Below are 18,544 nucleotides of genomic sequence, written 5' to 3' on the forward strand. Positions count from 1 at the left end.
AAACCCACGAGCTTGGACAGGCGTCCCTACTCCTTGTCACGTACAAGTGGGGATTCGAAACCACGCCACTTGACTCAATGACAGACCTTGTGATCAGGCGAGCCCGCGTTAACCATTCGGCCACCAAAGTACCCCCCCCCCCCCACACACACACACACAGAAACAAGAAAACACACAACGTGACATTTTTTCCTGGTGTATATTATGTTTGAACAACAAGAATGTGCTTCAGTGATATTCATTGATTTCTACACAGTCACTTATTTACACAATAAGTATGTATACTTAGACATAAGTAATTACCTATTGAATATAATTATGGTATATTGTATTATATTCACAATATGTAATTTGAGTTAATTGATCGATACATGTATATATATTTAGGTACATAATTTCGGTTTTACTGAAAGTAACAAATTCAAAATAATATTTCTGGCACATCTACTATTTGTGAGTAAATGTTACTTTCTTAGGCCATAAAGTTAATTTCAAAGTAATCAAAAACATATTAAAATACCTTGTGTATCAATCTGCACGCGCATGTAATCCCTCGATTAGATCAGTTAATATGAAACACACGCTTTCCACGCCCTTTCTTTACACCAGTCAACACGGTATTGATATGTGGGCGTTTCTTATCCCATGATTGACGTGTATTGAATCGCTTCGAGTGTGACGAATATCACTGTACTGTTTCCCATGGAGTCATTAGATGTTTAAAGTAGATTTATTAGTTCGGTTATTCTCCTTTATTTGCCTTGTGAAACCCCGACATACAACAGACTGTCTTCACTACTGCGGTCGACCATTAGAATTGCGAGAGGCGGAGTCAGTTAACACTGTGATGGTAACGGCGGCCAATAGCTGAGATCTCAAGCAATGATTGACATGAGCTCCACTGTGCCTCTGTATCCTAGGGCAAGACTTTTAAAATATTGAGTAGCGGAGATTAGAATGGTTTGTTGTGTGATTGGCTTGAAGAGATATTGTATAGTTAGGGAAGTATTAGTACAAACGTGAACTTTGTCAGCTTGTCAGAAGTGGTTAGATTCACACCCGAACACAATAACAAGACAGGCAGGATATTTGACAAATAGCAGACGACAGTTATCAAACAAGTTTAAAAGTTAACAGCAAATGTGTTGGCAGTGATCGAAAAAGAATTTTAAAGTATTGGGATTTTTAACAACGTTTTGATAATTGTGAAAACTTCAAAAAATGGATTCTATGTCAACGATGCCGTCACCCGACGGAGCTGGTTCTCCTCTAATGTTTAAATCGGACGGGAGGAGTATGTCACCCTTGTCAAAATCCGAAAGTGTTTCACCAGGAGTCAGAGATGATCACGTTAAAAGACCCATGAACGCTTTTATGGTGTGGTCCCGTGGACAAAGAAGAAAAATGGCACAGGAAAACCCTAAAATGCACAACTCAGAAATCAGTAAAAGATTAGGAGCAGACTGGAAGTTACTTACCGAGGAAGAGAAGAGACCCTTCATTGATGAAGCTAAAAGACTCAGGGCATTGCATCTTAAGGAACATCCCGATTATAAATACAGACCAAGACGAAAACCTAAATCTTTATTACGGAAGGATAAATACGCATTTCCCATCCCTTTTGTACCAGGCATGGGTATGAATATGGGCATGGGCATGGGCATGGGATTAAGTGGAATGAATGCATCAGCTTTAACAAGTATGGCTCACAACTTTGTCTCCATGACCGGACATCAATCGGAATCTCTACACGGGTCATCATTAAGTAGTCTCAGTGAAAAGGCGAGGTCATTTCTTCCACCCACCTCACTCGCCAACCACATGTACTCTTTCCTGGATCCAACTGGAAGTAAACTAGATTCCAGTTCTCTCAACCTCCGTCATCAAGAATTATCAGGGAACCCTCTTTACTCACCGTACTCTCTACCCCCTCATAGTTCTTCCCTGGGAAGTTTACCTCCGGCAGCTCACAGTCACCCTGGACTCCCTGGACAATATCTGGTGCCGTGCTGCCCACCCACTTACATGCCATCCCAGGACGTTCACAGGCCGGTCGCTTACCTGTTGGTAAAACCAGATGAGCATTATCCTCGACATCCGGCCGTTATATAAACTCTTAAAAAAACATTTTTTTGAGGGATAAACCTTAAATCTCACCCCAGCTTTGTAGAATCGAAGCGGGGCTTCGGATCTCAGTGCAAGGAGCTGACCCAGTGACTGATAGTGTGTATAGATTAAAGAAGGGAACATAACGTGAAAATACCTGTATTTGGATTTTTAAATGTATATATTGACAAAGAAATGACTTGGTATCCAAGCGTGCTAACTAATTATTGCTTTGTCAAGAATATTCCTTCAACTGGGACTCATAGATATTTAATAATAATGTTGCAATTAAAACTAATTAAATGACGTCATTATCCTTCATGTGTGAGACTGTGAGTATGTGCTTTTCATCCTAGTGTTTGTTATTATTGTTAGTGTACATATTACATTTATATATATCTTAAATCGTCTCTAAGTAAATTACATATTTAGTAAATGGTTAAGTGTAATGTTTAATCAATTTATAGACATTAAAGGGACAACTTGTATTAGAACAAATCGCCAGTTTGATCATTTAAATTTATTAATATAGTTCAAAGGGATACTACGTTGGAGAAATTATTTTAGGTGTAATAAAACATAAATGAATTTCTGTAGATTAACCGTTTTATAAGGAATTCACGAATGGGTTACATAAGAAAAAAAACTGAAATTTATGTCCTTATTATTTGTATGAAATAGATTCAATTTTTATTTCACGATAAGAAATAAGGAATAGATTAAGATCAAATTTATCTGGTATTTTGTTTATTTGATCCCAGTGGATCGTTTTTGCACTGATACTTGTCTGGCTTGCTCGGATAAATAATCTGAATTCTAATATGTTTCGTGCTTTTCAAACACTGATTTAGAATGATCTTGTCCTATTCTTTATTTACAATAATTTAATAATTATTGAAAAGTTGTGTTAATGCATCCCGTGCTATAATTTAATTCGAGATGGTTCGAACGCGTCTCTTCCTATTGTTACATCTTTTAGTGTTTTATGTTTAAAGCGCCCAAGGCGTGAATAATTATTTAGTGCTATAGTATAATAATACCTGAATAAGACATAAGTTTTATTAATAATCATTGTTATTAGTTGGTATTGTGTATAAATTCTTTTCTTTTGTTTAATTCTTATAGAAATCCACACTTCATAATTCACAAAGAATGTCATAATTTTTTTTCTCTTTTTATTTCTGAATTAATTCAACAAAAATATGAGAATATGTTTATTATTTGATGGATATATTTGTTAAGTTTTGAAAACTTTTATGGCGATTAAAAATAATTCTTAACGTCTATATAGCTTTTGTGTTTACTTTTATTTGAGAGTTAAAGGGCTGTTGAGCGGGATATGTTTATTGACCACGAAGATAACAGTTTATATCTGTTTGAATTAATGATCCTATCATAGTCGGCCGAGACTAAACTTATATGTTCGGAGGCACATGGATCGGCGAGGTTAAACGCATCTTTAACTCCCCATGGCACAAGGTCACAAATGCTTTCATTCAAATTATGTATTACTCAAATTCCACACGTAAAATATGAAATTTAAGTTTCAATGCTTATCTTATAATAAATTTCATCAAAGAAGTTGTTGCACGTTCAATATAGACCGAGCTAAAACAAATTTGAGATAATCATAAATTGGGAGAAAATATTGTCTATGATCCTGTGTCCATTACTGACGGGGTTAGATCGACGAATATCTCGTCTTAACCATTTACTGGAAAAGCCCCATGTTAGTCTAAGCAATATTTAGATGGAACAATACTTATGGTTTATGAGAAGCTGTATGTCATTCTTGAAGTAATAAAATTTCAACTTTTCAAGAATTTAAATTGAAGAAAAATATCTTGAAGTTCATTTTAACAATCTACAATTTTATCATTTTATTCTGAATCAGATTACAGTATTGCATACCCCGTGTGATTTAGCAAGTAGATGAGATAAAATATTTCTATTATATGCTCTCCTTTTAACAATGATCGAGAGAATAAAGCGTATGCCACATAATTGGTTTATATGACGATGTGGAATTCTGATAATTCCTAGATCTTTGACTACACCCTTTACAATCTGAACTCTTAAGTAAACTGAACTATGAACTCAGTTTATGTTGAGCGCTTGGTTTGAATATGATTATCAGAGGGTCATACTCATACGTTACAATTGCCAAATGATTAAAAAAAACTGTTCAGCTTAAAATAAAATATTGGGCTAAAGGTTTTTTATGGGTCGGATTTGATTGAAACTCTGAAAATAGAAAACCTTTCAAACGAGACTACAATTAGTGACCAACATCTCCAAACTCTTCTGACCCTATTCATTACCTTGAAAACAATCAGTTTTAAAGTTTACTCAATGGAATTTGAAGGAAAGCATCTACTGAAAAAATATCGAAAGGATACCACGTGTAATTTAATTTTGTAGAGTGAATTTGTGTGTGTTTAAACATCGACATATCAAAAATCCCTCTTCTTTTATAGATATCGTTTATTTATGAAAAACAATCTCTACATATTGATATTACAGACCATTTTCTCAGAAAAGAATACACTAATAGAATACAAATGATGCATATTCAATACTCACCGTGGTTGGCAATAAACGGTTATGACGAACGACTTTAAATCTTTAAACTTGCGGTATGAACCGTTATAACGGGTCCATATTGTACAGATGATATTTTATCGCAGTTTAAATTCAATTATTAATGTATATTAAAGATATTGCGTGTTAGTGAGTCAAACTGTGTTGACCTTTGAAAATAAACGCATCTCAGATTATACTGATGATAAACAAATCAAGAACACAATATCGCCCGCTTACTTAAATAATTATTATAAGCCTTTTTATGTTTCACTTAAGAACTATTTAATAAAGGATTATCAATGTCAATTGGATAATATTCAAACCTTTGTTAAATATCGTAATATACAAAAAAACATGAAAGGATTTTTTTCCAAAAAAAGAAGCCTTTGAAAATTAATATTTGTTTAGCGTGGATACCTTATTATTTTCTTCTCTCTGCCAATATTTTTTCCACCCACTAACGCACACACAATTTACGCATTTCCCAAGAATAAATATCAAAGTCATCGCATAAGATATATTTTTTTGAAAATATTTTAAAGATTAATAGAAAACAACAACAAAATTCAGTTAACTTCTTTAAATGCGAAATAGTAGGCCTATATGTAGATTGATAAAGAATAACTTATTACAAAGGTATTCATACATTAGGACAGACCATAGAAGTGGCGGGTGTGGTGCATCCCATAGAGTAAGCTTACCCATTCTCGAACATTTGATACCACTTCTACTTTCTATATAACATTATATATTATGCCAATAACAAAGAATTACCGTAACAAATAATTTCATATAGATGTACATTATATTATTGTTATTTTCATGACATTGCAAAGTGGTATTACTTATATACTAGGATAACAACAGATTTATACATGATGGATCAATACTTACTCTGATATATACTATACATATGTTCAAAGTTTATATATTAATAATCTACATATATTGTATATATTCATAATATGTATATACATATAAATGGCGCTGGTGTCTGAATACGTATCAGGTATTATGCTTTGTATTATTCCAAATCGATAATTTGATGAAATCTAATTTGCAGATCGAAGGGGTGAAGGGGTGGGTGACATGGAAATTAGGAATATATACCAACGTGTATATGTAAAATAAATTTTAAAAATTAGACCGTTCTATAATACGGAATAATTTATATAGATCTAATAGTTAAGGTAACGTCTGACTGGATCCTTTTGAGGCTAATATATAGGAAGTTAATCGGCCAAGGCAGTGGTTATTCATCTTCAATAGAAGGCTTGATCTCGCCTTACTCGCGGTCGTTGCTTCAGGAACACGGTGGTTATTAAGATTACCCGTTTCCCTCTGGATGGATCCTTGGTCACTGAAGAGCCTGAGAGATGTTTCATGCTAGCTCCTTTTTTGCTTGGTTTGGGATTATGATTGTAGAAGAAAAACTGACATTGGTATACAGTTGTACTGTCAAATTCGTCTCAGTGTTGCACCGTAACGTTTACAAATGTCCACTTCTTCATCAAAATCCTAAATCAAGGGATCCTATAAAAGATTTAATTTGCTGATTCTGGATTCGTACATTTTTCTTCCAATATTATATAATCTTAAAACACTAAAGCTGAAATTGGAAGGAGAATAAGTGAAATAACATTGTTATGTGATATTAATAGCGCTTTCTAAAATCACAGTAATATTACTAACAATATTTTTTAAATTTCACCTTTGCCGGTTGCTTAATCATGATGGAAGTGTGTACTTGAATAAAATAGGCTGTAGATAAATTTACCTTTGAAAACGAAAATGAAAAGTTGGGAAATCCCTGATCTAAATCTTGACGTTTTGATTTAGATGCTGTTGACAAAACAAAATACCATTTTCTTGTAATAAATTTATTACCTAGCTAAATAATTCAATTTTTTCCGGATTAGAATTTAGTATCGTACAACGTGATGCAGCCAGTGTAGATTTTGTACGGGATAAATCCTTTATTAAAAATGATCTACTATATTTCATACACTGTGACCGGAATGTGATGAAATTTGATAAACAGGGTGTCCAGAACATAACAAAATTCCCTGCGATATAGTGCTATGCGCTGTAGTGTATATTATGGCATTAGAAGAAATTTGAGCGGTATTATTTTTAATCCCATGGAAGAAAAGACTTGAAATATAAACGGATTACACTACCGCCCTCGCAGAATAGTTTCTATTTAGTAGTATGTAGATCGAATCGTTACAGTAAATGTTAACGTTGTTTATTGATGTTACAGATATGACTAATACAACTGACCATTTCATTCAGTCAATCGGTTTTTGAAACTGTAAAGTCAAAACATTTTTGCTATCATTTTGCATTTGAAGCATATTACACAATAATCAAGGACTATTAACAAAATAATCATCGCTGGGGTTTTTAGAGTGGTCAAAATTGAGTTATTATAGATACAGTGAAAATTATGATTGATCGTATCATAATAACCAAATTAGCTGTACGGAGCACATTTTCCATGATAAGGTCAAATTTTCTCATTCTACTATACCTGTACTGTAGCTAATCAGTAAATATTGTGCCACATAGTTTTATCTATCATTGAATTTAAAGGCTCAATACCACTCTTGTTGTAACTGAATAATATGTCCCAATCTTTATTCTGGTCAACAAATTGTACTATTTTACAATATTCCAATTAATTGGTGATATAAATTTCATCTTAACACACCTAATTTAAAAAATTGGAAAAATTCAACCAAATGATTTGAAAAGCCTGACGTAAAGCTTTTCAAATGTGACTTGGATTTAAAACTATTTTTGAACCCTCTGGACAAGTACAATATGATTTAATGGATAATTTACACAACAGGTAGGACACTAACACATCTAGTGCTTAGAATAAGGCTATTTTTTATTTTCTGGAGCTGTCAAGCCAGCCAGGGTGTTATTGTCCCTTTAAGATAACCAATTAAATATTTGTATATTAGATGCAAATGTTAAAATAACCAGCTACAAAGAATATAACTAGGTAAAAAACCACAGATTTAGGTTGTAGTCTATTAGCAAATTCTAGCAAATTTGTTATCCATAACAAATAAACTATAATAGGCTCCAGTCTACATTTAAACAAAACAAATTTAAACCACCTACAATAATATATTTCAGTTTGTGATGCTCAAAATAACATATTCTCAAAGAATTCTTGATAAATATCTGCAGTTAGAGTAGACATAGTACACAACTTTCGGGGTCCCTCCCCCCGGTTTCCATTTGTCGGTAGCGGTGGCTGTAGGACTGACTATAAAAGGACTGACAAAACAAGGCCCAGTCCGGGTAAATTTCTTTCCATGACACTACACACGTAATAGATAAAAACGATCAACGATTTGTCAGTCTCAAAAGTAGTGTTGAATTTATTTTCTTTGCGACAAAAATGGGGTTTTACATTTTACAGATATTAAAGAAACATTATGGGAGATTAGAGCTGGCAGTTTTCACTATAATAGTTAAAAACTAGATAATGTAAAGGGAATTTGGTGAAAATTTCAGTCAAATTGATCCACTCTGAACCGAGATTTTAGCGATTGAATTTTCGGCCTAGCGTCGATCATCATTACTAAAGTCGGTACGATAAAAAAAAAACATAGTCTCGGTTATCCATTTCATGATTAAATCATGAATGGAAGTCGAACTAATCTAATAAACATTGCAGACTAGCGATGACATGGAGAGTTGATTATGGTCTGGATAAGTTAATTAATGTCTAATTAATAATTTAGATAACATTTCAGACCTAAAAAAAAGACCTGCAATAGGCAGATTTAGCTCTTGCATAATGTATGTTTAAGTAATATCTGTTTTTATTTTACATGCGGGGCGAGGGGGGGGGGTCACAATGGCTCGCTAAGTACGCTGCTGACTACCAAACCCAGATTGTCTTGGGTTTCGATCTCGGTGTTTGTTCGGGATTTTCCAGCCTTAATTGTCCTTGTCAGTGACTGAGAATAGAGGACCCATCTTTACGATTGACGGTAGATTAAAGATCCCATGATAATCAAGAAATGAAATATAAGTAGCGCAGCGGGCATGGGCAAATTTCCCTCAAAGCACACTGCATGGCGTTTGCCCGTCTTCATTCGCCCGGCGAGTCCAGAAAAACTAACACGGTTAACCTCATTTTATTTCATATTTTACATATCAAAGTAGAAACAATAATTCTCTTTCTCATAATACCCCGTCTTCACTAGCCCAGTGTGAGTAGAACAATTAAAAGTTAAACCCCATTTCAATCGTTATGTATATATGTATCTATTATGCTGTGTATAATATATGAGGAATGTAGGAAATCGATTGGTATTACTATGTGTGTTATTTCACAAGCAAGCAATGAAAGTTTAATATATATTACATGTATATAAAAACCGTGTCTTTACACTAATGTCTATAGTATGCATTGTTTAACCTGTTGTATTCTTTATCTTTAAGAGATCCATAAAAGGTAGTTTTATGCACCATGAAGAATAATATACAGCCCGAATTAACCTTACAATTACAAAGGGCACATTATTTATAATGGCTGTATATTCTAAATGATTCCCCATAAAAGAAGATGTAAGTGCTTATTGATAAGACATGTAGGTAACTAAACATTGCCTATTGACTTTTTCCAACCTAATGTTGTTACACAAGAGCATATAAACACATGTAATACTAATATACAAGAGCTTGTTTTATGATATAATAAAAGTTGTCAACTCTTCAAAGCTGCATATCTATTTTTTTCTGATTGTCTTCTTTTAAACGACCGGCATTGAAATATTTTTTTTTTAGTTAGACTATGTCCTTGCATTGTAGATTATATTTTGCTGAATAGGTGTACACGTATTTTTCAAGAAACTTGAATAACAGTAAGCGGTCGTTTTAAACTCGATGAGATAATAAAATTTGTCCACTTTGTTTAATAGGTTTAATGTAATTGTTTTTCCATATAATAAAACATATACTTCAGAAAGTTATAGCATAGGTTGGCAGTTTGTATGTTTGTGTGCAGGGGGTGGGGGTAGGGGTAGGGGTGGGTGGGATGATGTGGGGAGCGGTAACTTTATTTAACGTTCGCTTCTACAATGACTTTTCGTTGGACTTTTGCAGTGCACACAATATGCAAATATAGACTTTCAAATATAGACTCTAAGATTCAAGGATTATGGATATGCTATAGAATAGGATATGGGTTCAATGTCTTTAATACTTTGGTTATGTGTACATATGCGTTTCCACCTACATCGAATTCCAACTGTCAATAGTCTCTATCATCCAGACAAATATCCTCCGTACGTTGAAGACTAGGGAGTTCTGGGTGACCGAGTCTAACTGTCAAGAGCTATTTTAAGCGCCCCAGGCAATACTTTCATTGACATCCCCAATGGGGGGGGGGGGGGGGTCCAGTGCGCTAACCTCTTGACTAACGCGAATTAAGGAGAAACAGTCAACGACGATTTTGTTCGATGTGGGGAACGATAAGGCATACCAATAATGTACCCACGACATCAAAATGTAAAGATATTGTATAAATGATGTACAGAAACCCAAGAAGATGTATATATAAAATATATGAATACGCCAATAAAAGTGTAAAGAGCTTAGTAACTTTAATATTTTTATTTTCATACACTTGAAGAGAAAGCTTTCAAACAATACTGAAAAAGAGGGACAAGACCTTCAAAACTTTGAACGAAATGTAGAAAATCTGTCAAGAAACGTCAGAAAAGAAAAAGGTCTCTTACTTCATTGTTGATTTTGGTCCCCAAAATAGCCGTAAATAATCGCTTTATTTTGACTTAAGAGGAACATGTCTTTGGTTAAACCCTGTTGGTAGTGTGAATCACACGTAGATTTCTTGTCAAGTAAAGTATCGTCTTTACTGTGAAACAGAATTTTGTGAAAATATGTCTATATACATTGAACACCTTGTGTTTGTTTACTGATGTGTACTTTCTTTTATCTTCAAATACATACTTTGTCCTTACTTTTTGTATTTCTTAACAATATTTTTAAATCGAATTGAGAAACATGTGTTACTCTACAGCGATTGTCAATAGCCATTTTCATAGTTTTGTCAATGTTCATGAATTATAGTACATGTATATGTTATATCAATTTCATTATATTAGACACACAGACAACCATCATAGCAACTTGAACCAACTTTTAAAAAGATTCATAAATCTTCCGTTCAAACACCACACTATAATTTAAGACTGGGTGTAAAAATATCAACTAATAGTTCATTTAAACACATGAAATAAACAAATTTTAAAAAATAATATCGAAATATTTCAGTCTTATTGAAAGATCTGGTAGTACTGATGAAGTCACTAGCGCATACTCTAACGAAGGGTGGCGCTTGGAAATGGACACCTAGACCTGCAGCAATTTTCGTAAAGTTGATCCCAGTAGCCACCGAGTATTTATCTTTTCTTTCTGTCGTACATACTTTTTAATTTACTTGTAATTAAAGTGTATGCGTGAAATGCACCCACTCTTATACTGGGTAGTTATTTCTCTCGATTAATTTTAGAATTTTGAACTGTAACAAGTAGCGATGGTGGTAGAGACAGTTCGATTTCTCGTCGCAGATAAGATATTGGTCCACACCCGCACTGATATTCTGATCGGGGTAGTTTACCTTCGTTTAAATACCGATAAAGTTTTTTGTTTAACAGCCAAGTTGTGGGTTCTTTAAATCTAGATAAATTTATCAATCGAGTGTGACTTGTTAGTTGGCGATCTTTCATTCATACGTTCGTTGAACTATCGGCGACAAATTCCTGATAGACCAAACTGCTTTTTCTGTATCAAGTTGCCAAAAATTGACTTACTAGTATTTACTAGTCTTATTTCCACTCTTCTACTGCAACTGTTGATATCCAACATTTGTCGGCCTTGGCTCATCAAGGTCATATTAATAGAACCGGATAAATATCCTTGGAACAAAGTTAGCACAATTTGATAACAGACAACTTTATGGATAATATTCACTAGGTGTATTAACTGCAACGTTTCATTGAGGATCCTCTCACCGTTATCAAGCAATGGTAACAGTAAGAGTATCCTCATAGAAACGTTGCAGTTAATAAATCCAGTGAATTTTATTCATAAAGCAGTCTGTTCTTACTTTTAAAGGCTAGTAGCGTTGTAAGGTCAATATATTTTATTTACTTAAGAAAAACTGTAGTGTTTTCTCTGCAAAATTAGCTCCATAATATGAAATAAAAGAATACCTATACCACATCTTGTTATTAAAATCACCTTAACTTTAAATATAACTGTGTTATATTATTTCAAAATTAAATTTGTAATAAAATTTATTCCCAGTACTTATTAAATGAAATTTTTTCCTAGTACTTATTAAATATAGTTCATTGCCATTAAGAATCGATATTTAATTCTTGACATTTTCCTTTAAAGACTCAAATTAAAAGAAATGAAATGGGTTTATAATATTATAAAGAGAAACAACCTTTTTGAAAACAAGTAATATCCAATACATGGAATGTCTCAATATATTTATTTTCTATAGATTTGTCAATCAAAAATCTCAATAACGTATGTTCAACATCGATAATTCTTAGCCAAGGTCAAGGGGTATGATCACTTTGTGCTTAGTCGTTATATATCGGACAATAATGAGTTATAAGTATATATTGAAGTCAATACGAATACAAGATATTAAACATTGAGTAGCATAGGTAAAAATCTTATTCATAATTATTGTCAGCATATAGGTATTAAAGCTCCTACATGTCAATGGTAATATCTCTAATTTTTCTATAATGAACTGTGAATATAAAACATGGGCTAATCGCTTCTCTGATAGAAAGAACCGCCATTAAGTGTATCCTCTTTTTTAAAAGACAGATATTCACAAACGACTTGAGAAATGATTCATCTAAATCTACTTTAACCTCTTAGTTGTCAAAAAGCTTTTCTGAAGAAACGACTCCTTTTCTACCCATTCAAAACCTTTGATATCAATATTTTTTTATCCATAAGCAATAACTTTAGAATGACAATATTCTTTATGTGGCGCATTGTAGAACTTTTGTAAAGAATTTCTAAAGCTTTCTTTTTGTATACAATACCTACACAAATACTATAGAACGCATTTCTAAACCCAGTTTTTGTCCCACTGCGTTTCAGGTAACGAGCCTCAATTGAAAAATTCAGAAGACTGATTCTTTGCAAGTAAACAAAAAGGTCATTCAATTTCGGTGGTTTTTATTTGTGCTACGCTATATATTTTTAGAAAAAGGTGAAGTTTTCCGCCAAAGCTGACTCACAATTGATATTAATAAACTACTATATATTTTTATATAGAAAACTATGTTTTCATTTATGTATAGCCCTGTCATTCTCTACATTGTGCTTTATTGTTAATCATTATATTCCACATAAAAAGGGGTTGGCTCGATCTATGTGTGAGTAAAAAAGATTATTAAAGATTTTCAATAGACGGTATAGAGGGGGGTGAGCGGGATCGCATCAACCCAACAATTAACGGTTTCGCTCCGTTACGCAGCGCTGGCTTAAGCGATGATTTGTCGTATTTTCCCATCAAGTTGCAAGACCTTGCTCAAAGCAACGAAAACACTTAAAGCAAAAATAAAATATCAAAATGACTATCAATTACATTAGTGAATATTTTGTAAAGAGTTGTATGAATATGACAAAAATGCCGAAGACATTTTAATAGTCCCCTGTGTTTCCCAAACGATTTGATACGCGATAAACACTTCTAAAATAAAAACAAGAACAGAAAATCAGAAGCCCATGTCGATCATAATGAATAAGCTATATCTACATTAAATATCAACTATTTCGTTTCGTTTCTTTTATGTTCTTTTAACACTATATACCATTATACACTAAAAAATAAGATCATATCATTTTAAAAATTCTATTTTAAAAATAGGAGTGATTTATAAAAAGAAATTACTTTAAAACGTCGATTTCTTTTTTCGAATTTATATAACATCATGCTTATCAATGCATTGCTTTCTTTTTTCCATGTACAATTTTGAGTTTCTTATCAGAAGCTTTCATTTCATCTCATGTTACTAGCCAATAAAAAGATTTCTTCTAATTTTCCTCCTTGATGACCCAAATGATCATTAGGACGCAAGCATCAAGGCCCCGTTTACACTTGGCTGTGATAAGCGCGCCTTCTCGGCACGGTACCAGACCGGCATAAACCTCAAGAAATTGGCCCATTTACATTACTCTACAATAACATGTGGAACCCCAAATGTGGAACTCTTCACAGAAATGTTAATTTCTGTCCCTATGCAATTTACTTCGATGAAAACAATTATGGCGGTTGATTTAGTCTGGACAGTCATTTTGACAGAACTGATGAAAAAACTGCCAAAGTTCGTGGGGAAAAAAGGTCAAGGTTCATTTGTCGCCTGCACAGTAATCCGTACTAAGAACCGTTCTCAGACAGGATAGCGTTTACATAACGAAAATTTAACCGTGTCATGCCTGGCACCGTGCCTAGACTACCTCACTTCAGTGGGTCAAATTGGCACGGTACTCAGTACGGCACACTTCTGTTTGACCCGTTTACGCTACAAAAAAGTAACCTTGTCTGGAACCGTGCCTGGCGCGCTTAAAATTTGTAATGTAAACGGGGTGTCGTGGGAAATGGACGGTTTTTATATAACTGAATATCTTGCAAAACACACTGTCGTATGAATAGATTTTGGTAAGAATATATCGTCGTGCATTTCTGATTTTTCCTTTAAATCTCCAACAAGAATATTTACTTTGTACAGGAAAAAAAACGAATAAGTCTTCCCGATTTAACCAAAGGTTAGGGCAGTTACAAGAGTCAAGTACCTTGCAATTGGATGACAATTATGTATCCTCTTTATGGTTGAATCTTCATCTTCTGGTGCTGTCATCTGTCAGTCGTCTCCTTGAAATCAAATGGAAATTAATGAGGTTGTGTGTCATGGCACGTCCAATTGCGTTCTTTAAATCACACTGAAAGTGCGTCTTTTCCTCCTGCTTTGAGGAATTTGTATAAAAAAGAATGTTTTAAAAGGCCTAATAGTTCATAGATCTTATCAATGTATAGTCTGTTGATCGCGCGATATAATTTAGATACATGTATAGGATTCAGTATTCCTCTAAAGTTCCAGTAACCTCTCATTTAATATGTGACAGGACAAAGTCACGGTAATCGACAGCGTCCTTAAAAAAATAACGATATACTGAACATTACACAGGATCGCTAATTGAGTGGATTAACCCGAGATAAAGGACCCAGGAACTCGCCAAAGTCGTCCACCTCAATGGTGCATTTTCAGTACAGTATCTAATTTTCCACGTCTTAATCCATGCTATAATGAACTTAGACTGATAATTTAAAATTGAACAAAACAAAACCAAACTATCAACGGCAAATAACTTATCCTGCTTCAAATGACGGCCAGAAGCTTTAACTGAAAAATCTAAACATTTAGAAATTGTAAATTTTATATGAACAAGAATCTTATAACATTTTGTAATCTCCAGGGACAAATCAAAGGGTAAATTTAAATGATCGCACGATCTGGTTGTTGGACAGATTGATCTTACAAACTGATTACACTAAAGAACACGTAATGACACTTCTCATCCAAGCTGGGGTTTTCTGTCCCCAAGTGCTACTCATCTCGTAGTTGTAAGATCGACATGAAACTACTCGCAGTTGTTTCTCGGACAATTGCGCATCGATTGGCGGACTTCGACATTTTCTATGTGACGTTACAATATTAAAATGTCATGGATGACGTCATGCTCGGTTCCTTATCCATAAAACTATCGTACTTGTTTTAGTTTGTATTGACCAATTATACAAATAAGAAACTATTGTTAGCTATATTAATTCTTCAAAAAAAGAGTATGTAACAGACATTTCAAATCGTCATACACTGATACTCTTCCCTAATTGGACGTGGTGGGAGGCAACCTTGAAGTCAATGGTCGGTTTTTCATTGTTTAACCAATGCTATCTGAGACACGATAATACGAATTTCTGACTTAAGAGATGCAAATTAACCAAGGAAAAATAAAATGATAAAAATTGTCACTTTATACGCGAACGAATCTGTCAACAAAACATAATTATATATTTATTTATGTTGGGTTTATATTAAAAGTCATTATAAAGATTAAAAACAGGTGCATGTTATCTGTCCATCAGTATAGAGACTAAAGTGATTTTTTTTTTCTGAATTCACCTTTTTACGTGAAGTAGCTGTGAAGACAAACCTGAATAATATCTAAGTACCTTTACTCAAATATCAAAAGCGGTTTTGTTGTTAATAAGAAAACGCATGAATAGGGATGTATATCTCACAGTGTCTATTCTTATTACTTAGTATTTAGATGAGTAGATAATTGGGGAATTTCATTTATGATGTAAATTCTATTCAAATTTATGCATTATTTAATAGCTACTTATTTGTATTATGGAGGTATAATTTGGAGTTCATACTTGCTTGTGAATTCATAGTGAACAATATGATAAATATTTTAATATAAAATGATAACTATATGCTTTCTGTGCATCAGTGTTATCTTGAATTCTTAAAAAGAAATCTCACCAATTATTTCCATTTTTTGTGTGGTTACGGTATTGCAGTTTTTTTACAGAATATACTTAATATACCAACAAAGGGAGCGTGAAAATGGGCAAAAGTCGAAAATATCTGTTAACAAGACTAATTTTTTTTTATTAAAATGTACCGACACTCTTGCTAAATTTCCCGTGTGGGGCAAAAATGGAATGACGTTTAAGGTCTCGTTGGGAGTGGCGGGGGACCCCGGTGTTTGAATGCCACCATGCCTCCTCCGCGCGCATTAAACAATACCATTTTGAGATAGATGCTTGGTGACAGCTGATTTTACACGAGGAACATGATCCAGTTGGGCACAAAAACTCAATAGAGTCGATTTGTTGTATATCTGAGCTACGGGGTATATGTTTGACACCACGTGATATTCCATTAGAGAGGGTGGGGGGTGGATGGCCGAATGGTTAGCGCTGTATGATAAGGACTGTCATTGAGTCAACTGACGTGGTTTCGATTCCCCGGTTGTACGTGACAAGGAGTATGGTCGCCTGTCCAACCTCGTGGGTTTTCTCCGGGTCCTCCGGTTTCCTCGCACCACTTAAGACCCCTATTGAAATAAAATTGAACCATATGTTAGTCCCGAAATGACCTAGTTTGTGTCGAGTGGACGTTAAACCCCATCTCTCTCTCTCTTCCATCCTCCCAAACCATACAAGTAACATGTAGCGATGGAAACTTTGAGGATATCATACTGACTGTGAATGAGTCCGTGGTTATTTCTTCTCAAAGATTACCAAGTAAAAGATTTTGTAAGCGAACCCAGAAGAAGTGTTAACAAGCATTCACTATTAAATAAATGGGTACCAATGTTAGTCAATGCATTGAAGCAGAGGTAAAGTTAAAATTGATAATGATATTTTACAAAATATTTATATAAATACAATGACATTCCCCCTTGTTAAAAGCTGACTGCAAGAACAGAACTTTGCTTACTTTATTTACACTGACCTGGCGATTATAGAATTTCAGTATTTTGGGATCTTGACAAATTATCCAGGCTTTTCATGTACCGGTATTTAGAAATTTTTAAATTAAGTTTCTGGCCTTTGAAAGTTAAGAAAAGAAAACCCTACGGTTTTGCACGTGTACTTATAAGAGTTCGACCTACTCATTCTACCGTTGTTGTCTTCATTATATGACATAAAAGAAAGTAACTATTTGCAAACGTTTGTATACATGTCTGAGAGCTAGTTTAAATGTAAGGTTAATTCCGTAGGCGTCTCGATTCCTTAATAACCATACAGAAAATTATCCTCCTTGTTTGTGAGTAAATAAAGGAATAATTAGAGTAAGAAAAGGAACAAAGGGGGGATAATTAGGGATAATAATGTGCTGTTGACTCTACTGATAAAGCAGAAGACATATTAAGTCTGTCTTCGGGGTAGAAAGAAAATGAACCACCAGTAATAAGGCCTCTTGAAAACATTTAATCTAACAAAATACATAGAAAATAAAGCCCCAACACAATCTAACTACATCATACTTCCGCCATTTTTAATATTGGTCATTTTCAACATTATGACTAATAGTACATTTAAACGTCTTAAAGGACTGCAGGCAGATAGTTCAAAAACTCTACTTGGCAGAACTCATTTAGTATTCATGCCACTAAGGGGGAAAAGATGCAAATTTGAGTTTCTGAAAAGCCACTGATCATCATTTGTATGTATTGAACAATATAAAAATTTTCACGACTTAATATACACTAAAATGTACTCAAAGATTATTGAACGGTGCATTATCTCCCCGCTTGGATCGAGTCTAATTAAATCGAAACCCAGCAAAAGATTTTAGCAAAACTTAGCTGGTTTTGCCCATATCCTATTTCTGCAGTGGAATCTGAATGTTTACATATTCATCATATCTTTGTAAATACTGAACGGATCTGCATAATTTTTGAACTGCTATTCCTTTTGGAAATTCAACTTTCATAACTTTGCAAATGCATATACTATGAAACCAGTAGGCAGAAGACGGGGGGCAACTCACACGTTCCAGATCGCTGACTGAATGATTAAAGAACCCGGTGTTCGAAAATACAGACCCAAATCATAATCATACATCAGCATTTACGATTTTCGACCAGGTTTTCTTTACAATATTCTACACTTCAGATTTAAATAGACGAGCCTACAAGAAATGATTTATACCCAAGTACATGTTTGACCCACCAATCCAACCAATGTGGT

At 34.0% G+C, this 18,544-nt stretch overlaps 1 protein-coding gene across 1 annotated transcript; it reads left to right on the top strand.

Moving 5' to 3' along the window:
* The first annotated feature begins 935 nt into the window (after positions 1–935).
* On the top strand, positions 936–3,392 carry LOC126821319 (transcription factor Sox-14). The gene has a single exon (XM_050549726.2). It carries the CDS (start codon positions 1,222–1,224, stop codon positions 2,110–2,112), a length of 891 nt encoding a protein of 296 aa, XP_050405683.1. The 5' UTR covers positions 936–1,221; the 3' UTR covers positions 2,113–3,392.
* Positions 3,393–18,544: the final 15,152 nt, after the last annotated feature.

Source organism: Patella vulgata, chromosome 1 (assembly GCF_932274485.2).
Source record: "Patella vulgata chromosome 1, xgPatVulg1.2, whole genome shotgun sequence".
Classification (NCBI taxonomy): domain Eukaryota; kingdom Metazoa; phylum Mollusca; class Gastropoda; family Patellidae; genus Patella; species Patella vulgata.